The following is a 24,887-nucleotide window of genomic DNA, read 5'->3' as shown; positions in this document are numbered from 1 at the left end:
TTTTGTAAATATAATACATACTTAAAAATTTAATAATTTTGTAAATATAATATATATAATATATACTTTACAATATTATGTTATTAATATAATATATACTTAATATAAATATTCTTATATAATATATATACTTAATATAAATATACTCAATATAATATATACTTTAATATTATTAATTATATATTAATGTCATTAATATTATTAATTTTAACATATTCTGTTGACTCTACACAACTGGAACAACCATAATGCATTTTGATTTCTTTTCCGTCTAATTTTAGATTTGGCTAAACATTATACAACGTGCCAATCTTACTCGAATCTCACCACCATTAATGAAACCTGTTACTTGCTATATTCCCCCCAAACCTATACCTCCTGAAAATGATCCGATACCAGAAAAAAGAATTAAAAAAGAATTGGATTCAGACAGGTGAGTTCTAACTCCTTTTTATGAAAAAATATTTTTTTGTGCTACGATAATGGGCAACTGTTATTAGTTTAAAAAAAAAATGTTGAACTATGCTTTGAATAAACTAAAGCGAGTTTCTTTAATCTTTGTAATCCAAAGCATTCTTCCATGCATAAATATTTGAAAATATAAAAAAAAAACCTTAAGCATAGAAATTTTCACCAAAATGACTGGTTTGCAGAATTTAATATTTTGTTATAAGTGTACAGAAATAACAGGAGAACACTGGTTGCTAAAACACTAGTGGGTTACTTCTCTTTAGACAGAGAGACCCAGATAATGGGACACAAAAAAGCATGTTTTCTCCATGGTGGGCCAAATTCCACATAGGTAAATACAGGACTCTGTACTAGACTCTATACTTACCGTGTATGGTGGAGACCACAATGAGAGTAAAACTTTTTATTGTATGTTCATTACATTTATCAATGTGTGAATAAAATGTGTGAATAAAATGTGTGTAATGTATATGGCCATATTTTCTCTTTATTCTATGATCGCTAGTGGCATTGAGTTCTATATATATGTTTTTTTCTTTTGCAGAGAGATTGAAAGCAATGAAAACAAATACAATATTAGTTTTAAAAAAAATGAATTTGTTTGTAACCCTTCAAAAAATCTGATTAAATTTAATTTTCAAAATTACATTTAAAAACAAAAATACATTTTGGAAAAGTAAAATGACATAACTAACTAACTAAAAAAAAAAAAATATTCCCAGACAAGGCTGATTAGTTTATCATATAGCTGAACCTTGACCTGTTGCATTAATGTTGATCCAGCTTAATGTAAGATGTGGCTACTTCTGCACACCACAAAGGCGTTGATTTCCAGTAACAATTATGTATAGGAATTGTCTTATCAGACAAGTTGGCATTCACTGGTTAGGGAGCCTTATGCGATCAGCCATGAAACAATATTTTGGAGAAGGTAATGCCTGAGAAGATAGCCTTCTGAAAACAGAACAGATACTACACTTTGATACTAGCCTGACGGCCAAATAAAAGTGTACTTTGTTGATTTACTTACCTCCCCACGAGGACTGAATTTTACACAGAGCTATTCCTATGTATTACAAGAACACTCACGACTAGTAGCAAATTAACTATAAAAATTGTGTTGCAATAGTTTTGACTACTAATGGGGTATGGTCCCTCACAGTTGGGAGATTCTATTTATAAATGCTGCTGCTAGGAACTGACAAATCAAATTAATTCACCTTCTGCTACCAACCAATCTGAAACCAGAATTGCTCCATAAAAATGAAACCTTTTTTTTTAGCAACCTTGCATATGTTTTCTTCGTGTCAACACAGGAAAAATGTTTTGCTCTTTGGTTACAAAATTATAAAGTCTGGAATCTGTACAGAACAACTGTAATATTAAAATATTAATAACTATATTTTATTTCAGTATTTAATTTATGTATTTCTGTTGTATTAAATGGTAGCTTTTTTTCTCGTCCATAAATGTTTATCTACCAAGTTGATCTTAAATATTGTATAATCAATCCATTATATTATCATTTTCAGTCCCCCACCCCTAATTTCTGGCTTCCATCTTATCTCGCAATTACTTATAACGTCACCAACTAACTTCGAAAGACCCCCCCCCATCCGCTTTTCTTTTATATCGTAAGTTTCTTAAAACGTGACTAGTTAAAGTTCAGAATAAAATCACGCTTTCTTTTAACGGTTTATTTTAAAAAAAAAAAATCTTCTGAACGCTATTAAAAGTTAAATTCTTCACTAGTTTGCAGTTTGGAGACGGAAGTGTTGTTGAGATAAGTGATTTCTATACTAATTCGCACTTTTTATTTTTAGATTCAAATATTAATAACTACATTTTATTTCAGTTTTTAATTTATGTATTTCTGTTGTATTAAATGGTAGCTTTTTTTCTCGTCCATAAATGTTTATCTACCAAGTTGATCTTAAATATTGTATAATCAATCCATTATATTATCATCTTCAGTCCCCCACCCCTAATTTCTGGCTTCCATCTTATCTCGCAATTACTTATAACGTCACCAACTAACTTCGAAAGACCCCCCCCCATCCGCTTTTCTTTTATATCGTAAGTTTCTTAAAACGTGACTAGTTAAAATTCAGAATAAAATCACGCTTTCTTTTAACGGTTTATTTAAAAAAAAAAAAAAATCTTCTGAACGCTATTAAAAGTTAAATTCTTCACTAGTTTGCAGTTTGGAGACGGAAGTGTTGTTGAGATAAGTGATTTCTATACTAATTCGCACTTTTTATTTTTAGATTCAAATATTAATAAATACATTTTATTTCAGTATTTAATTTATGTATTTCTGTTGCATTAAATGGTAGCTTTTTTTCTCGTCCATAAATGTTTATCTACCAAGTTGATCTTAAATATTGTATAATCAATCCATTATATTATCATTTTCAGTCCCCCACCCCTAATTTCTGGCTTCCATCTTATCTCGTAATTACTTATAACGTCACCAACTAACTTCGGAAGAACCCCCCCCCCCATCCGCTTTTCTTTTATATCGTAAGTTTCTTAAAACGTGACTAGTTAAAGTTCAGAATAAAATCACGCTTTCTTTTAACGGTTTATTTAAAAAAAAAAATCTTTTGAACGCTATTAAAAGTTTAATTCTACACTAGTTTGCAGTTTGGAGACGGAAGTGTTGTTGAGATAAGTGATTTCTATACTAATTTGCACTTTTTATTTTTTAGATTCAAATATTAATAACTACATTTTATTTCAGTATTTAATTTATGTATTTCTGTTGTATTAAATACTAGCTTTTTTTCTCGTCCATAAATGTTTATTTATCTACCGAGTTGATTGAAAAAATAGATTACCTAATTGTACTCATTTTTAGTTCGTTAGAGGGGAATCTATCACCATACTTTCCCTTAAACACGTCTGTTGGACTTTTATTAAGTACAATACTTAATAGTTTTTTTTTTTTTTTTTTTTTTTTTTTAATGGAGAGTAGAAAACGCATTGTGGATGCGTTATCGGCAGCTCCTGTTACTCTCGCTTCTTCTTATTTGTCCCTCAGTCCTCATTTTTTTAATGAGTGATTTTTCTGACAAAGGGAGAAGAAAAAGCTGTTTTCTAGGTTGGCAGTATTTTGCGCGAACAGTTGGCAGAGTTTTTTTTTTTTTTTTTTTTACAAAGGCATCACCAGAGGCCACTCAAGGATAAGGGTTAAAGAGTGTACAGTAGAAATTGGTCAATATAGTAATCATTAGTAATGAAAATTTGGTAAATTTAATAACTTATATGGAACGGCTCATCAAGAACTTATTTACTTTAGACTTGAACACAACCATATTGTAGTCAGCCGGAAAGCAGGAAAACGGAAGACAATTCCACAGGCGTGCAGTTCTAAGAAAGAAGCTTTGTTCATGGAATCTACGTTTAGGTTTAGGCACAGATAAAGAGTGGGGGAAATTATTGATAGTGTTTACAGCTAGACGAGTGTTTCTTGTGAAAGTTTGGCGAGGGGGGACCATAGATTGAAGCTCAGTTGAACACTTTCCATGAAAATAACGATACATCAGAGACAAACTCGCAACATCTCTTCTGTGAGATAGAGGTTGCAAGGAGGAGAAAAGGACATCTCCTACGAGGCTACAAAGTCTATTTTGAACTCTATCAAGGCAGGACAAGTCCTTTCTAGCAGCTCCTGCCCAGATGTGGCAACAGTATTCCATCCTTGGACGTACCTGGCTCTTATATAGATAGAGAATAGCATCAGCAGTGAGATATCTACCGGATCGATAGAAAGATCCCACCATTTTTCCAGCGGCCTTGGCAACAGATTTGATATATGTGTTCCATTTAAGATCAGGAGTAATGGTCAAGCCCAGAAGCTTGTCAAAACTTGAGGCCTCCTGAAGACGAGAGCCATTCATTTCAATTGATGACAAATGTGGATTAGAATGTTGATGATGTAAAGAGAGAAGCTTGGGTGGAAATTTTCTGTTTCTATGTCTATCCTTGTAGCCATGTCACTAGTAAGGGTGCTGGAGGTAAACGTTTTGTCTGGGCTGACGTTATCCGCCTGATAGTCAGGGACCCGAACCTTGGATTAACCACTAAGGAGGCTGTCCTATCAGCAGGTGCAAAGTACTGGGGCTGCTGTATTGCCATTTGGTGAATGGAATCTGGACCATGCAGTAGCTTCTGGTGGGGCCTCTCGATGCCATACTAGTGGGTAATTGTTACGGCTTTACCTTATCATGTGCTACAAAAAAAAAATTCTTCGTTTCTTTTTCTCTCTTAGTTTCCCCTCTCTGTCCTGCTCTAAGTAAATCTGACGACCTAGTCCACAAATACCAAAATTTCATCATGACAAGTTTCAAGAAAAAATACACGATTAAACCCGGTTCTCCAACTTCCAACGTAGACCCCTACTACCATGTCTCCTTCTCCAACATCAGGGGTCTTCGTTCTAACCTTCCAGAGGTTGAAACTCAATTACAGGAGACTAAACCAGACCTTTTATTTTTAAGTGAAACTGGCATTGGACAGGCTATTTCCCTAGAAGAGTTTGCAATTACAGGATACTCTAACTTAACTTCTAAATCTGACCCCCAAGATCGCCATGGGCATGGAATATGTGCCTATATTAAAGATAGCTTTCCATGTGGGAGGGACATCTCCAGGGAAGATACTAACTTACCCTATATGTGCTTCCGGGTTGCTTTAGCTCACACTACTGCATTTATATTTACTCTCTATCGCCCCCACAACAGCGGAGTTACTATCTTTCAAAGCATATCTGAGAAAATTGACCAAGTCCTATCTGCTTATCCTTCAGCTAACATTCACGTATGTGGAGACTTCAATGTTCACAACGTCGAATGGTTGACCCACTCAAACAAGACCGATGATGAGGGGAGGTTCTGTCATGATTTCTCCATTGCCTATGACCTCACTCAGATTGTTCAGGAACCCACCCGTGTGCCCGATAATGACGGCCAGTATGCGAGCCTACTAGACCTTTTTCTCACAACTTGCCCTGAACTATGTTCAGTTTCTGTTCTGTCGCCTCTTGGATCTTCCGACCACTCTGTTGTATCAATTAAGATAAAAATGAAATGTAATAAGTCCCCAGACGTACCTCTCCATCGTACAGTATATCGATACACTAAGGCTGACTGGGATAGCTTCCGTACATTTATATCTGATCTACCTCTGAATTCCATGTTTAAAAAGGATGTGTCCTCTATAGTATTAGACCTGACTGAATGGTTAATTGTAGGTATTGACCATTTCATACCCTCTAAAAAGTTTCAGCAAAAACCTAACAGCCAGCCATGGTTCTCTCCAGAATGTGCTGCTGCCATTGCGCACAGAAATCACTTTTTCCACTGCTTCAAACGTAATAGATGTATGGAAACTAAAGCCGTTTTCAGGACTGCCAGGAACCATTGTAAGAAAGTAATAAGGAACGCAAGAGAGTTGTATGCTCAATCTGTTAAGTCCAAAGTAGCTGAGCAGTGGCTTGGTTCCCACCAGTTTTGGCAAATAGCAAACAGAATCCTGAACAGAAGCGTATGCTCCATCCCAACTATTATCAATGGACCTGAGGTAATCTCGTCAGCATCAGACAAAGCCAAACTCTTTGTCAAGAACTTTGCAGCTAATTCTACCCTTTGCGACCAAGACTGCCAACCCCCAATATTTCCTCCTGTATCAGAAAACACGCTATGTGATATACGTATATCTGTACGTGATGTTGCGAAGCTAATCAAAAACCTTGATTCGAGTAAAGCAACTGGCCCTGATGGTATTCCAATTATAGTACTCAAAAAACTTCAACCTGAACTAGCGCCCATACTTACAAAACTGTTTAAACGTTGTCTTAAGGAGAATAGTTTCCCATCTCCCTGGAAAATCTCATCAGTATGCCCTGTATTTAAGAATTCAGGTGATCGCTCATCCCCCTCTCAGTACAGGCCAATAAGTCTCCTGTGCGTCATGAGTAAGTTGCTAGAATCTGTGTTAAATACAGAAGTAATCAACCATCTCAACAAAAATAACCTTCTTAGTGACACTCAATATGGTTTCCGTTCTGCTAGATCTACAGCAGATGTGCTTACAGTTATATCGCATAGGATTAGCAAATCTCTCAACGGTGGCAATCTTTCTAGGGCAATTGCTCTTGACATATCTAAAGCCTTTGATAGGGTATGGCATAAAGGTTTACTTCATAAGATCATTAGCTATGGTATAGCTGGAAAAGTCTTCTCAATTATTAAATCATTTCTTTCTGATAGGTTCATAAGAGTAGTAGTTGAGGGGCAAAAATCAGAAGCTCACAGTATTAATGCCGGTGTCCCTCAGGGGTCCATCCTGGGCCCAACTCTTTTCCTGATCTACATTAATGATCTTCCAAATCACATCCTTACATCATTTGTAGACATTTATGCTGACGACACTACCATTTATGGTAGCACATCTAAGACAGTAAACGACCAAGTTCTCTCCAATTCTCTCTCCTCTGATCTTGAGCACGTAGTACAATGGGGAAAGGAGTGGCTGGTTACTTTTAATGCATCTAAAACCAAGCTTCTCTCTTTACATCATCAACATTCTAATCCACATTTGGCATCAATTGAAATGAATGGCTCTCGTCTTCAGGAGGCCTCAAGTTTTGACAAGCTTCTGGGCTTGACCATTACTCCTGATCTTAAATGGAACACATATATCAAATCTGTTGCCAAGGCCGCTGGAAAAATGGTGGGATCTTTCTATCGATCCGGTAGATATCTCACTGCTGATGCTATTCTCTATCTATATAAGAGCCAGGTACGTCCAAGGATGGAATACTGTTGCCACATCTGGGCAGGAGCTGCTAGAAAGGACTTGTCCTGCCTTGATAGAGTTCAAAATAGACTTTGTAGCCTCGTAGGAGATGTCCTTTTCTCCTCCTTGCAACCTCTATCTCACAGAAGAGATGTTGCGAGTTTGTCTCTGATGTATCGTTATTTTCATGGAAAGTGTTCAACTGAGCTTCAATCTATGGTCCCCCCTCGCCAAACTTTCACAAGAAACACTCGTCTAGCTGTAAACACTATCAATAATTTCCCCCACTCTTTATCTGTGCCTAAACCTAAACGTAGATTCCATGAACAAAGCTTCTTTCTTAGAACTACACGCCTGTGGAATTGTCTTCCGTTTTCCTGCTTTCCGGCTGACTACAATATGGTTGTGTTCAAGTCTAAAGTAAATAAGTTCTTGATGAGCCGTTCCATATAAGTTATCAAATTTACCAAATTTTCATTACTAATGATTACTATATTGCCCAATTTCTACTGTACACTCTTTAACCCTTATCCTTGAGTGGCCTCTGGGCCTTGATAATGTGGTGATGCCTATGTAAAAAAAAAAAAAAAAAAACTGTCTGAGAACTTGGCCTCTCCAGGACTTGTATAGAACAACTAACCATCGGAAACTGTTCTGAAATTAAACATGGCTTCCAACTCAAGAAATGCTTAATCAAATTTGTCAGCATTCCCTAGTGAGGATGTGACAGGTGATAAAAATATCCTCTCTTTTTTCAAAGGAGGTAATTCTTAGGAGAATGGCTGCCCTGAAAACCCCAAAGAAAAGATACTGCAATCTGATTTAAAAAAACAAAACAAAACAAAAACAATCTTTTCTTTTGTTTTAGCTGTGTGTTCAGTTTTCTATGTAAATTGTATGTATAAAGCAGTTAGATTTTCTTCTATTTCAATAACAGGTGTAACTTCATAAACAAAAGCTGCATATAAAATGTCTCATATGCGTCAGAACCCAGTTTCTAGATTGTCTGCTGACAATACCATGCAGTGGCGTACCTATGTAAAATGGCGCCCATGGCAAAGTTTGAATGTGCGCCCCTTAATAATTTTAGTACCAGCTATGGAAAAGTTAAAAAATTTTTTTTTTCAGAATCGTTTTTGAAATTGGAAATTAGGCTAATAATTTAGATCATTTTAGGTCACTTTTATTATTTTGGAATTTCTTAAGAATTTTATAGGGGTTACTCTCAAGGACATCCCTGAAAAAAATTGTAAATTTATGATTTTTTGACACTATATGATAGGTTAGAAATATTCAGGAAGCTGGAAGATCAGAGCAAAAAATCGCATTTTCAGGAAGATATAGACGAAAGTTTTAAAAGTTGGATCAAAATACCGTGGTATTTTGAGGGTTAAAAAGTTTCTGAAGAAGTTTTCTAATAAAAATTGTTGGATTGAGATAGTACTAAAAGTTTAAGATTTTCACCATCCTATTACTCGTTTCTTATTTAAAAAAATAGCATACTTTTATCATAACTTGGTGTTTCCAACCCTTATCAATTAATTTTGAAGACTATAGGCCTGTGAAATTGTTGAAATTGTTATCAGAACTTTTTAGTATCTGGCTTACTTGCAAATTTATTCCAAAATTAAGGTGTGATGTCAGTTTAGCAAATGTCTAAATTAATTATTACATCTAATAGGGGAGGGAATATTTTTCATTATCATCGAAAATAGACCCGACTTTCAACAGAAACTGTGAGTGAATGGAACAAGAACTTTTTACCATTTTTGGTCCAGAGGTAATTTATTGTGTCTAGAAAAAATATATGAAAAAAAAAAATGCATTACCATATCAGCCACACCATTTTTTATTGGATTTTGGTGCATGTGGGTGAAAAATCCAAAAACCCTTAATATCTCTATAAGGATTCACTTTTTAGCAAATCTGATGCCATTTTTGGATTCCTTGGGTCAAAATACTTACCTGTGCAAATTTTCAGAGCCACACGATCTTTCAATCAGAAAATATTCAAAGAAATGACATCACAAAATTTATCCCGGGCACCACATTATGCAGCAAAAACGAAAACAAAAAATGCTCTAAATCGGAAACCGCTTGGAATTAGATGCTCAAATTTTCATGATTTCTTAGTTTCTATATTGTCTACCTGCACTGCAAATTACAGCCAAATCTGAGGGTATGGGTGTCAAGCCCTGGATGATTTGACATGGAATGCATAAAAAAGGGTGGTGGCCTTCCGTTTATTCCGGTTTGAATATATCGGAATTATGCAGAAAAACTTGCTCCAGTAATTACGCATAATGTTCAAATTTTAATTTTTGTCAAGCAATTTTTGCGCCCATGTCAGAGTGGCGCCCATGGCACGGGCCATGCCTGCCATACCCTAGATACGCCACTGATACCATGTGAACATTGCTGATGTTAATTTATAAAAATGTTTATTAAAAAGAGATCAGTCATAGAAAAAAGTCAGAGAGACAGGTTATATCAAAATTTTTCCTTTGCTTGAAAAAAGAAAGAAAATCTCCATCTGGAAATCAGGTAGTTTTGTCGCCTTCCATTCTATAGTCGTCTCTGACCTTTAGGTGTCCCTCAAACTTTTGCATTCAAACACAGCCTTCATTATACAACGTATTTTAGTAATTTCAGTGTAGGAGTGGAAGTGACTGACCCTACCTCCCTAATAATAAGTTCTTATCCTTTGACTGAGAACACCATCTAAGAAATCCAGTAGAAATGTAATTGTTTAATTTTTAGTATTTTATTATCTGTTAGCTTAGTTTTTATTAATCAACTCACCTTTACATAGTGACACTTCCAGATAACTAATAATACACAAATAATCTTATTTACCAATGCCTTTATTATTATATACATAACAAAATGTCCCCTAAAATTTTTATTTTACGCTCAAGCTTAATAGAACATTAGGCATTATTTTTTGTATCGATTGTTAAGCATGCATACTTAAGCTTTTTGTTCACTTACTGAACAAAGAAGGGTGCATGTTCAAGATAATACTAACATGTGCTGGTTTACAATAACAAAGTGTGTATTGTTTTGGATGAATTGAAGTTATAAAGCAAAAAATGTAACATATTTGGAAGGATTATTCATTTGTTTGAAGCTTGAATATTTTTGTGAAAATTTACTTTGGCACCAATAGCATAGAAGACAGAAAATTTTCTAATTTTCTGAATAGTAATAATCACATTAACACCAGTTCTCGTTAGATCACTGTAGTTAAGCAACGTTGAGTCTGGCCACTATCAGATGGGTGACCATTTAGCAATACTAGGTGCTGTATGTATTGAGGTAACCAGGTCTGTATAATACTTCAGGGAGATGAAAATGCCCTGCTTATCACAGTTCCAGATCATCCTTGGATAAGGTGTAGCACCTGTTAGCCTCCTGATATTCTGGAAGATTACCATACAGGAAGTAGATGGAGTTCCTGAGACGTAGTGAAGGCAATACATCTAGGAAAGGGAGAGGGACTCTGTTGAAAAACCAAACCAGATAGAGAAAGCTGATTAGCGCTGTGCAGCAATCTTTTAGTGATGAGGTCACAAAACAAAACACCCATTTCTAATTTGTCATGAGAAAGCACAGAAGTTGTAAGGCTCAGAAAACTGTCATGAGAATGCTCATAGCAGTGCACAATCTGGTCTAACCAGAGATAGCAAAACATAAAATTCATAATTTGGTTACCAAATACATTTGGCATTATTGTTTATGTTTTGCAAAGATCTATGTGCTGTAATATATAACCCCCCCCCCCACTACCAGCCAACATCGACAAGTATACCAAAGTATGAAGTAAAAAAATAGGGAATAGGAATGTCATATCGATGATGTACTGGAAATTTTATATCATGCATGCATTTTCTATTTTCTGTTTTTATGTATGTCAACAACATTGGCTATTGGAAATAATATGGGCAATCAAAAAATTCAAAGCATTTCCTAACTTAGACCATTTATTGATCTGTGTTTTCAAAAACAGATTTTTATTTCCAATTGCTTTCATTGCTTTTAATATTTATTGTTGCTCAATATTTTTTATAATTAGTTGTACATACAGGAAGTTGGAGGTATTTTTAACTCTCACAGTCACATCTAATCCCACTACCACCAGGACGATTTTATTGTTATCTATATTATTTTTCTTTGAACAATTGTCTTCAACAATTTTATTTCTATATTTTGACTGATCTATGGCAATATTCTGATATATTGTTCATTTACTGTGATGTCCCCCCACCCTTTATGCTCAGCATGATTTGTTGATCATTCATGTACATTGATTTTTTTTTTTAAATCTACATATTATATAAAAGAAAAGTCATATTTCTGCATGTCCAGCTAAAATTTAGAAATTATAAAAGATACAAATCTTACATTTAAAACCGTTATAGAAGCTGAAGTATTGCAATACTTACTATGGACGCCCCCCCCCCCCCATCTATAGCCTGGATTCCAGATAGTGTTAAGAAGTGATTCATTAAGAAAAAGAAAAGGATGTAAAAAACAAAATGATAGTGGTTAGAAATGAATAATTAAGGCGCACAAAGGTAGTAGAATGAGTACTTGGCTGGGAATGGTCAATAGGGCACGGAAGTAACCAATTTCTATTAATCAGGTGTGACGATGACTAAGGCAAAAGACCAAACATAGGATTTCCAATTCTGAGAGAATATATTTAGAACTAGCATGGATGCCCGGCGTTGCCCGGGTATTTGGTGATGTATGTTGAACAAAAAAAAAAAGTGGCCAATTTTTTAAAACTTTGACCCCTATTATGACCCCTTAAAATTTATTGTTTTGGACTCAAATCCAGTTATTAAGTTAGATCCATGTCCAAGGAACCTATATCTTAAATTTCAAATGTTTAGACCCAAAATTGTCGGAGGAGTTTGGTAGAGTTCTCAAAGGTCAAATCGTTGAACTTTGACCCCTTAATCGCCAAATTTCTGTCTGAAAACCGATCACATCGATTTTCCCAAATCTCAGTACCCTGTATATCAAATTTCGAGTCTGTAGATTAAAAATTGACAGAGTTATTGCGTAGGGAAATGTACACACACAGACACACAGATACACAGATGGACAGATACTTTCACTTTTATAGATACTAGCATGGGTGCCCGGCGTTGCCCGGGTGTTTGCAGGTGTATGCTGAGCAAAAAAACAAAAAACAAAAACAAAACGGTAATTTTTTTAAACTTTGACCCCTATTATGACCCCATAATATTTATTGTTTTGGGCTCAAATCAAGTTATTAAGTTAGATCCATGTACAAGGAACCAATATCTAAAATTTCAAGTGTTTAGACTCAAAATTGTCAGAGGAGTTTGGTAGAGTTCTCAAAGGTCAAATCGTTGAACCTTAACCTCTTAACAGCGAAATTTCTGTCCGAAACCCGATCACTTTGATTTTCCCAAATCTTAATACCTTGTATATCAAATTTCGAGTCTGTAGACTAAAAATTGACAGAGTTATTGCGTAGAGAAATGTACACAGACACATGCACACACAAACACATTCACTTTTATAGATATATAGATTTTTTTAATTATTTGATGAGAATTTTTCAGTTTGGTGCAGTTGATGGCAGTTCTGAGAGCAGAATGAGTAGGGCATTAACAGATAAGGAGATTAACTGATGAGCCGACCAACAAAGATTTCTTGACAGACAGCTATCAGCAAACAACGGATTGGAGGTCCTTTATCAGAGCACAACTGATTCTTAGGTGATGCATCAGAGTTGTGCTTTCTTTTGGGAGTTTGCATTGTTTTTTTTTATACTTGTAAATCAGTGATTACACCTTTGGTGATTGGGAAAACAATATGGCCAGAATAGAAGATGAAGAAAAAAAACTATGACATACACAACTGTTGATGTCAGCAATTATCAAGAGCAATATATTGTCTTACAAATACTTTTATATATATATATATATATATATATATATATATATATATATATATATATATGAGAGAGAGAAGGTGAGAAAGAAAGGTAAGGAAAAAGAGAGAAATATAGACGGACAGATAGACAAATAGGTGTAAGGTACTAAATATACAACAATCTATATTTTAAATTATACAAGGGTCATTTCAGAAGTAAGGCCTCCTATTTTTTAATTCCAAAACTAAAATGTTGAAGAGCCAAGAAGACTGGAGTGGTATCATTAAAACAAGCAAGCATTTATACTCCAGAATTTATTTTTCTACATAGTCACCACCATTTTGAATGCATTTTTGCCAGTCTCTTTTGATGTCTCGGCCGTAAAAGTCTGAAGCATGCATTGTCACTCACATTTCTGTTGTCACTCTGAAATCGATGCACCCATCTCGTAATTGTGCCTTTTGGCCAACACAATATACATATAGAAAACAAATATTGGTGAAAGAAATGGGCATAATTGACAGAGGGAGAGAAAAGAAAGAAAAAAAAAGTATCTATTATGATATCACAATGTATTCTGACTTTGCTTCCTTGGAAATATATATATAAAGTTAGGTATATGTATATATGAGGGTCATCACAAAAATAATGCATCTTATTTTTTAACTAAAAAAAAAAAAAGTTGGAAAGCTACGAAGATGGGAGTGGTACCATTAAAATAAATAACCTTTTGTTCTCTAGAATTTATTTTCCTACCTAGTCATCACAATTCTCAATGCACTTTTGCCAATGACAGTGTGGTGGCTGTGCATGAACCTCCAGGGTGTGCTTTGTCAATCATATTTCTGTTGCCACTCTGAAATTGACAAGCCCATCTCCTAACTGAGCTAACATCAACTGCATTGGTTTTTGTAAACATTAAACAGGCGCTGGTGAATGTTGATCAGTTCAATTTTTCTGCATGGAGGAATTCAGTAATGCATTTCTGCTTCTGACACACGTCCACACAGTGGTTGCTTTCTTAGAGTCTCACACCGTTAATATCTGCAACAGTAGATGAAACTTACTGGTGATGAATCCATAAGTTCAGTCATCGTAACAATGCAAATTGCGGTCCCTCTAATCTATTCAGGTGGAATGAAAATATTGGAGACATTATTTTGGAGTGCCGCTCATATATGTAGAGGGAGAGAGGGAGTGAGAAAGAGAGGAAAAGAGAGGTACTGATGGACTTTAGACAAAGAGGTGTAAGGTACTAAATACGCAATAATCTATATTTTATATTACTATTATTTATGAATTAATCTAGTTTATTAACATTTTCTTCACTATTTTTAACTTGTCTAATTTATTTAAAAAATATATTACTCTATTAGAAAAAAAATAGTTTTTTGAAATCTTTTGTTACCAATAAATGTAACAATAACAATCCTTCTTTATCAGGTACTGTTGAAATTATTGATTGAAATCTGTAGTTTTATTTGAAATATATGTGGGGTTATTTGAAATTTAGGAAGTGATCCATAAAGTAAAGGGAAAAATTGTTGAAAGTAAAAAAAAAAAAAATGCCATGACAGATTAGATTAGAAATGATTCATGAAAGCACACAAATGTAGTAGGATGAGTAGCCAACTGGGAGTAGCTGATAGGGTAAATATGAAAGTAGTCAGTTTCTATTAACCCTTTACTGCCAAATTGTACTTTCAAGCTGCCTTTCAAATAAAAACCTGCATAGGAAGTATTTTCACTTTTCTGACTTGTCAACCCAACTGGTCTTCAAAGTACAGGTCTATGCATTATTCAACATTTTGGTGATATTTTTCCTTTATCCCCTTTCCTTGAGTCAAGAAGAACAGAAATTCATCATTAAAAATTTTATTTATTGCATAAAAAATTCTGGTAGTAAAGAGTTAATCTATTTTATTTGCTTATTTAAAATCTCTATTTAATTTTCAGTTGCATTCCGGAAGAGGAGTCAAACATTGCCCTGAATTCTGTAACAATTAAGTCAGAACCAGTTGAGTTTGCCCAATCGCTGGAATCGGCCAAGCCTATTGAGTCTGCTCAGCCACTCGAGTCAGCCAAGCCTATTGAATCTGCCCAGCCACTTGAATCAGCCAAGCCTATTGAATCTGCCCAGCCACTCAAATTGGCTGAGCCTATTGAATCTGCCCAGCCACTTGAGTTAGCCAAGCCTATTGAATCTGCCCAGCCACTCAAATTCGATGAGCCTCTTGAATCTACCCAGCCACTTGAATCAGCCAAACCTATTGAATCTGCTCAGCTACTTGAGTCAGTCAAGCCAGTCAACTCTTCTCTACAGAAAGTCTCTACCCAAACACCGTCCATTCCTTCAAAGCCTTCTAAGCGTATCATAATTGTTTGCAATCATCATCGTTCACTCATGACAAACCTATCGTATTTATGGAAGGCTGGAAAATTGTGTGATGCTACTATTAGCAATGGTTCAACACATTTAAAGGTAAGTTTATTCATTCTTGCTATGTGATAACACTGTAAATGTAAATGAGCGTGTTAATCTATATAATAAAGTCAAACCAGTAATACAAATATAAAGAACTATTAAGATGTAGAAAGAATACAAATATGAAAATGACAGACTTTGATAATGGATATGGAGGGAATATTTTTTATTTATGCTGTTCTACACACTACAAGAGATAAACAATAATGACGACTGCAAAACTTCTCACAGTTTGGGAGAGTCTTCAGGGAAAATCACTCATATGGATTAACAGATAGCTTTTGTTCTACAAAATCAATATTTCAAATCAAATCAAATCAAATTTATTGGTAAAAAAAAAAATAAAGCACAACAAATCGTGTAAAAAAAAAAAAAAAGCAACAAAAAAACAGACGATGTATACATCTTTATACAGTCTGAATGTTTGTCCTAGGCGATTTTAAATCTAGATATGGTCGGCATCGTCACTACTTTCTCTAGTAGACTGTTCTACATAGCAGAAGCACAGATAGAGAATGCTAAATTTTTTTTTTTTTTTTATTGAAATAGTATATCTCTTGCTAGGTCCTGTGGTAATCATGACTTGGCAGTGGGGTGAAAAATGCATCAAAATTATAGATTTAAATTTCCATTAATAATGTAATATGCCAGAATCAGGTCGCTTTATATCCTCTGCTGCTTAAGCAAAGAGTTATCATCTAAAAATCAAAGGCCATGATGCATCAAATGCCATGTTCACTGTTTGCATGTCTGCAGGCTGACCATGGTTTCTGACAGCTTGTTCCATCATTTAGCAATACAAACTGAAAAAGAAGTCTGTCACAAAACTAAAAACACCCATTTCCAATTTGTCACAAGTCAGCACGGAAGTAGTAATGCTCAGAAAACTGTCATGAAAATGCTCATGCCAGTTTGTAAACAGGTATAGCAAAACATAAAATTAATAATTTTCTGGCTAATTGGCACCATTTTTTTTTATGTTTTGCATACACCTATGTGCTGTAATATATATGCACCCCCAGCCAACCTAACCTCATCAATAAGTATACCAAAGTATGAAGTCAAAATAGAAAATAGGAATATCATCTCAATGAGGCATTGAAAATTTTATATTATGCATGTATTTTATAGTTTCTGTTTTTATGTATGTCGACAACATTATGACTATTGGAAAATCATATGGGTAACCACAGAGTTCAAAGGATTTCTTGGCTTAGACCATTTATTGATCTGTATTTTAAAAAGCAGATTTTATATTTACTCTTGCCCAGTATTTTTTATATTTAGTTATGCATACAGAAAATTGGAGGCATTTTTAACTCTCTCAATCACATCTACTCCCACTGCCACCTGGATGACTCAACTAAAATGGTCAAAGTACAGTTTCTTTGAGTTTCTGTAAAGTCCACTATGAGTCAATTACACTGCAATTATGTCTGTTTGCTACACTTTAAAACATTGAAATGCTTATCAGATATTTCAACATTTATTTTCTTTGATTCTAACATTGTTCAGCTGTCTGACAAGACATGGCTTGGTGAAAAATAAAATAAAACAACTAACAATAAATTATAAACAATAAATTATAAACAATAAATTTCCTTTAAAAATCATTTGGATTAAGAGACATTTTGGTGCAAGTTCATAACACCACATTTTCTGGTTCATGAAAAAACAAAAATAATAAAAATAAAGAAAAAATATTTATGGTGTTCATAAAATTCAGATGTTTCCATTGTTGCAACAGTAGCTTCACTTAAATAATTAAAATTTGTAAACTAATAATTGGGCTAAAATTTTGACACATGCTATTTGAAGGTTAGTATTTAAAAAAATCATATGTATTTTGGTTCTTTTTCATTATAATAGCGAAATTTGAAAATCGAAATATTGAATTTCAAGTAAAATCAATAGCATCTACTTAATTGTCATGTCACAGTAATGAACATATCCCAAAATTACAAAAAAAAAAACGATAAGGTAGAATGAAAACAGTTTTCAAAGATAATTAGTGAAAATTAAATTTTGCTCAATTGGTCCAAGATTTTCAGTTTTTGAAAAATATTTACATGCCCCTACCCAACTCTGCGGTTTCTTTTTTTTTTTTTTTTCAAAACTCAATTTTTGCTACTTGTGTTTGAAAACTATTTTCATTAATAAATAATTAATTTTTTTACTTTATCGTTTTTCATAATTTTTGGATATGCTCATTACTGTGACATGACAATTCATTGGTTTCACTTGAAATACAATATTTCAGCTTTTCGAATCTCAATATTATAATGAAGAAGAACCATATTTTGTATTAGTGGTGCCATCTATATGTTAGGCATGGGACTTGTTAAAATCAAGGAGATACAAGGCACATTCAATAAGTTTACAGACTGTTTTTGAATGGGCACATTTATTGATAGTACATATATAAAACTCTAGCCCCCTTCAAAGTAATCTCCTCTGGCTGCAATGCTCTTGTATCATTCCAACAACTTCTGGAAGACCCCATGGAAGTCCTTTTGTGTGAGTGTGTCAGTGACTCTTGTCACAGCCTCTTTCATCTCCTCAATTGTCTCATAACGACAGCCTCTAAGGTTTTCTTCGAGTCACATGGAGCAAGGACTGGACTATAAGGATGGTGAGGAACTGTCTTGATGCCCATCTTGGTCAAATAGTCTGTGGCAAGGATGGAGTTATGAACTAGTGCATTTGCGCAAATCTTTCGACGAATAATTGTGTGTACAGTTCCCACACTGACATTAAACAGTGCACTTATTGTCTCTGTAGACACATGATGGTCCTTAGCCATAAAATTCTTTATTTGGCCAATCAGCTCTGGTGTTCTAACTTCGTTACTCCTCACACGCCTCCCATCATCCTTCACACTCCCTGCCTTTCTTGAATCTCCTATGCCACTCAAAAATTGATGCTTGATTCATGCAAGATGGTCCAAAAGAAGTCTGAAGCATTCTACATGTTTCTGTGGCATTGTTTTTTCCAGCTTTAAAACGAAATTTTATTGCATACGGTTCTTCTAAAGTGTCCTCATGTCCAAATTGCATTTTTGAAATTCACCAGCTGTGACAATCAGGCTTTAGTAGGATGTATTCCAATTACTGCTGTAGCTGTCATCTGAACCCAAAGTCATAAAAATTGGCCAGTCATCTCATAAGATGTATAGCAATAACATACTGAATTTTCAAGAGTTTACAACAAATTTTTAAATGCCTGCGCAAAAAAAGTCTAGATACTTATTTAAGGCACCTCGTAAATTATTTGAAATTATTCATAATTTAATATTCTTTCAGTTTACTGAAATATTGGAATCGAATTTGCACCACACCAATTATTTCGTACTAATGGTTTGGCATCTCGTAGAGTGGATTTTACTGTAACAGAAGATGCTGTATGAGAGTGCGTTTCCATGTTCAGATGAGGCAGTGGCTAAACTTATAAGATGCCAGTATTTTCTGCGTTTCTGAGTTCAATTCCCGTCTGAGGATACAACATCTTATTTACACTTATTCTTATTTTGAAATTGCGGTCAACTTTTTACCTTGATAGAATGAAAGGGAAAAAATAAATCGTCATATCTATATATTAATATGATAGCGTGTGTGTTATTTTGTGTGTCACACTTACATCTTTGTTCTTCCGAGTGACTGTCTTTTAATTGTTATGACCTTCCATTTCTTGTAATAAATAATTTTACCAAGAATTCTTCATAAGTTTCGGTTTTGATTTTGATTATAGCTGATAGCACTCAAGTTATCTATTTTTTTTTATAAATAATTTTACCAAGAATTCTTCATAAGTTTTGGTTTTGGCTTTGATTAAAGCTGTAGGAACTCTTATGTATATGCACATATATTTTTTCTTCATAAGTTTTGGTTTCAGTTTCAATTTAAGCTGATGCACCCAAGTGATATGAATATATATTTTTATTTTTGAAATAACAACTTTATAATATATAAGAATCGATAGAAAATTGATTCTGTAATAATATATATGAAATCTGCATAAATTAAATTATCATACATGAGTATTTTACGACCAGGCTATGTTGGGTGTCCCTGCTAGCTTAGATAAATACTTTTGCAGTTTTAACAAAAGAGCTACAATAATGTTGGGCTGTCTCCATTTACACTGAATATCTACAGAATGCTAACATCAATATATTACATATGAAAGAGTCTGCTGTGGAATTTCCACAGGTCCTGCTAGTTTTTACTATTTTTACAAAGACAGAAATTTTTTTTGTACATTTTGTTTTAACTTAAATATGTATACGAAATAATCACATTGATACACCAGTTCTCGTTAGATCACTGAAGTTAAGCAATGCTGAGCCTGGTCAGTACCCGATAGGTGATCATTTAGGGATACCAGGCACTGTATGTAAGAGGACATTACAAATCTATTGATGTAAAAAAAAAAAAGAAGGAAATAATGACTTCATTTTATATATAACATATATAAAACAATGCCTCCCTGCAAGAACTGCAAAAACCTAATATTGTCATCTCTCCTGACCAGAGTATATAGGCGATGGGGACTGCTTGTGTATTTGATATTCCTATGATACCTTCTCCTTTGAAGGAAGCCAGTTCAACCAAGACCGTCTTAAAAGACAAGATGGCCGGTGAGCAAAAATAATTTAATCTGCTGACGTCATCACGGATAGTCCATACCGGTGACACCGGTAGTCACCGGTAGGCATTCGTAACGTCTTGAAGTCAGTGTAATATTTCTTTTTTTATTAAAATGCCTTCACGGTGCATCGTTCCAACTTGCTGAGGAAATTATCGTAAAGGACCAAAAAGTGACAGTATTTTCATTTCCGAAAGATAAAGAATTATAATGCAGTAAAAAAAAAAAAAAAAGATTTTACACTATCTCCATTCAGCAAAGTAAGTTTTAACGTGCTCCCCCCCCCCTGTATTTAACACGATGTAACTATAATTTAATTCAATATTATCATCCTAAATGTTCTACCATTCAAAAGAAGAAGCTTCAAATAAATTGCTAATATTAAAAATAAAATTTTTACAGCATACAAAACTAATGAAAATACGAGACAACATCGACTCTTTAAAACACGATTTTTTTAAGCTGTTGACACACGTTTAAAAATCTAACAAAAATTAATTTTCCTGAAATTTTTCAATATTTAAAAATAAATTATGCCGGCTGATAAAATTTTAAAACTTTTTTTTAAAGCTAGAAAGATAAAATTTAAAAATACTTATTTTATATATATATATATATATATATATATATATATATGAAACTAAACTAAAAAAAAAAAAAAAAAAACCCGCGTTCACTCGTGGTCTTAAACAGTCTTGGCCTTCGGGACCAGATCAAAGTGTAGTATCTGTTCTCCAGATGCTGCATTCTATTTCTTGTTCTCTTTCGGTGGAGGAGAAATCCTTCACGACTGAGACAATTTTTATTTTTGTACCTTTTCTCCACGTTAAAAAACGACCCTGGTGTCTAACTCTGTCCCGTGGGGAGGCATAGTAAATAAGTACAATTCATTTCATTAACGTAATTGGGTTTGTATTACTGTACACATAGATTCGAAAAAGTTGTCAAAAACAAATATATAACAAATAAATGTTATCAAAGGCAAGATAAGTTACTTTTCTACCAAATATTTTTCGTGTTTTTATTCAATGTAACATGTTTATTCAGCTCGAAAAACATAGTGTTTACCGATGTATTCGAAAATTCAAGATGACGTCTGATTCTCTCTTTAACACGGTAAGTTTGGGATAAGGTGTTATAAATAAAAAACTATGCAACATACTATTAAAAACCCGCCGAATATATGTCAACCTATGTCACGGTAACATATATTGAGCGAGTTTTTAACAGTATTTTATCCGGTTTTGTATTTATAACACCTTATCCCAAACTTACCGTGTTAAAGAGAGAATCAGACGCCATCTGGAATTTTCGAATACATCGGTAAACACTGTTTTTCGAGCTGAATAAACATGTTACATTGAATAAAAACACGAAAAATATATCCAGTTTGGTAGAAAAGTAACTTATCTTGCCTTTGATAACATTTATTTGTTATATATTTGTTTTTTGACAACTTTTTCGAATCTATGTGTACAGTAATACAAACCCACGTATTTTAACAAACTGAAAATATGGATATAAAAAAATGATTTTGCATGTTATTTTTGTTATGTGGTGAAATAATCTTAAATAAGAAACATGATTTTTTCTTTAGGTTAATTTTTTTACTGTGCAATATTTCATGAATTTATTAAAAATATTGTTTTTGATTTTGAAAAAAATATTGTGGTTCATTTTGATTTAAAAATATTCATTTTGATTAAAAAATATTCATTTTGATTTTAAAAATAATATTCATTTTGCTTTAAAAAAAAGTTTAATTTTAATATTTGTTTATTGTCTTAACTCATATCAAATGTTTTGCTTGTGTTCTGCTTCAAATATTCATAATCTTACATGCATAATTTTCATTTAATTATATTAAATAAACTTCAAGTTTATTTCAAATCAAATCGTGTTCCTTCACTTTTTTAAAATGTAATTTATAAGTAATTAAAGAACGCATTCTAATCTTTAAAATCTATAATACAACGAAATATTCAATTGCTTATAATATACTTAAACAAATAACTTGTGTTTTTTTTTAATTATTTTTTATTATTAATATTAGATGAGTTTCAGTATAAATCGTGTTCTTTCTTTATTTCTTTATTTTAATCCAATTTTGAAGTTTTGTAACGCTGTCTGTAAAAATTACTGTTCATTATTGACAGTCTAAGAGTTCCACATATCTTGCTTGTTGGGACCTCGGCGATGACGTCATTTTTTCAGCTGGCCGGCCATCTTTATAACGAAGGCCACGGTTCAACCCACCTAGGAAGAGTGTCGCTGGTTTTTTTAACATAAATAATGTTTTCTGCAGGCAAAGAGATTTTATTTTAATTATGTAAATTACCATTGAAAGTAAAAAAAAAAAAAAAATCTCTGGCAACTTTGGGTTAGAACAGGTAGTGTATATGTATAATATATATATATATATATATATATATATATATATATATATATATATATATATATATACTAGCAAAAGTACCCGTCGTTGACTGGGTTCAAAAATAGCCTACAGAAAATGGACTCTGATTAAAGTAAATTTAGTATTGTAGTGACTAATCTCTATTAATTCCTAACTGTGCATTGAACAGATACCATAATATTAGTCTGCTGCACCTTATCATAACAAAGGTGTATACAAATTTTCACCTAGATCGCCTGAATAGTTTCCAAGAAAAAATGGAGAATGAATGTGATATAATGGTGACTAATTCCTATTAATCCTTTACTGAATGGATACCATAATATATAGTTTGCTGCACCTTGCCATAACAAAGGTCCATACAAAATGTAAGCCAGATCGGCTTAGTAGTTCCCAAGCAAAAGTAGAACAAACAGACACAGACAGACTAAGAGATATATAATATAGACATATAAAATTAAAACCAATTTGGTAAATATTTTCCCATAGTTTTTATCTTTCTATCAATGTCGTTTGATCAAAACTATTAATGAAACATTGCAATTGAATTATTTTTTTTTCATTTTATCCTTATGTTCTATTTATAGGTTCACCAGATTGTGTTGAGTGCCGCGAGCCCCAAAATGCTGCACATTTTTGAAAGAGTATTTTCAGACAAAAGTTTGACAGTGACCTTTCCCAAGACGACATCTTCAGAAGCTTTGATCGCATTTGCAGAATATTTATATAACGGAGTCCTTCATGTAGATGTTGGAATTCTTGAAGAGTTGAAGGCCATCGCTCAGTGGTTAGAGATGGATGATTTTGAGAAACTCTGTGAAGAGCAATTAAAAATGCATTCCATCATAGATGAAACAACCGAAAGATCCGAAGAATTATCTGTGGAAAGTAAAGCAAAAGAAAAGCAAAAGGATCCTTCTCTTAATGATTCCGAAGATCTGAATTCAGATCTCGGATTCGTTATTAATAGCTATAGCCTTGCCAATGACGATTCAACAATGGACACTAAAGAAGTAACCGAAAACAGTTGCCTTCAAGTTGATGGAGAACGCGAACATAAAGGAGAGATGTACATAAATAAGGCAACAAATAAAGATGCCTTTCTTCCAGACAGCTTGAGCAGTAAAGATAGAAAAGTTGGATCCGTTGCAAAGAAATATGCAGGGTCGAGTACGTCATCTTCATATCTGTCCTTTTTATCATCTTGTGATTCTAAAGTGTCACCGACTCTCTCAACATCCTCAACTGTAAGGCCAGTAGGTTATATCATGTCTAAATCTCCACTAATCATCAAAAGAATGGTTAATATATCTGGCACACGCAGAAAAGCAATACTTATGGATGATAACGTGCCATCAATAAAACCTCAATTACCTATAGTAAACCAGGAAAAAGTGCTTTTGAACGACCAAAAAGAAAAAAATTGTGCACAGATTTTATAAGATTAGCACAACCTTAGTAATACTTAATAAGCATTATTTTAGTAATACTTTGATAAAATAAGCCCAATCTTAATACTTAATAGCATAACCTTAGTAATATTTAGCATTATTTTAATAATACTCTATGATAAGGTTAGCACAATCTACGTAATATGTAACGTTATCTTTGTAATACTCTAAGATAAGATTTGCACAATCTTAATAATACTTCATAGTATAGGTTTAGTAATACTTAGCATTATCTTAGTAATACTCTATGATGAGATTAACACAATATTAATAATACTTAATAGCACAATGTTAGTAATTCTTGGCATAATCTTACTAATACAATATGATATGGCTAATATAATTTTAGTACTACTATATGATAAGGTTAGCACAATTTTAGTAATACTTCTAATAATATCTTTTTCTATACATTAAAGACCAATGTATATATATATATATATATATATATATATATATATATATATATATATATATATATAATGGCTCATGAATTTTAGAATATATATTCTCAGCAACAGGATGAATAAAATGGTAGATTTTTTTTTTTTTTTTTTTGGCAAACTTTACTATTTAGGAGGTTTTCCCTCCCAAAACTCACACTCGCCCCCAAATACTTTTTAAATAAGTTATATACAAAAAATTCAATAGAGAAAAGAAATGCTCTACATCAAATTTTGAGTTATATTAATTAATACATTTTTG

General features: G+C 33.4%; 1 protein-coding gene across 1 annotated transcript in view; it reads left to right on the top strand.

Annotated features, from left to right (window-relative positions):
* The window catches only part of LOC145239755 (uncharacterized), a 37,657-nt gene extending 13,340 nt beyond the window's left edge, over window positions 1-24,317 (top strand). The window contains exons 3-5 of the mRNA XM_080103163.1: window positions 282-433; window positions 15,143-15,668; window positions 23,319-24,317. Of these exons, the coding sequence (XP_079959289.1) occupies window positions 282-433; window positions 15,143-15,668; window positions 23,319-24,173 (1,533 nt within the window). The 3' untranslated portion in view covers window positions 24,174-24,317. The remainder of the gene's footprint in view (window positions 1-281; window positions 434-15,142; window positions 15,669-23,318) is intronic.
* Window positions 24,318-24,887: the final 570 nt, after the last annotated feature.

Source organism: Euprymna scolopes, chromosome 19 (genome assembly GCF_053919585.1).
Source record: "Euprymna scolopes isolate OS-2025 chromosome 19, ASM5391958v1, whole genome shotgun sequence".
Taxonomy (NCBI): Eukaryota; Metazoa; Mollusca; class Cephalopoda; order Sepiida; family Sepiolidae; genus Euprymna; species Euprymna scolopes.
The sequence above is the reverse complement of the archived record's forward strand: the minus strand, read 5'-3'. Positions and strand labels throughout refer to the sequence as shown.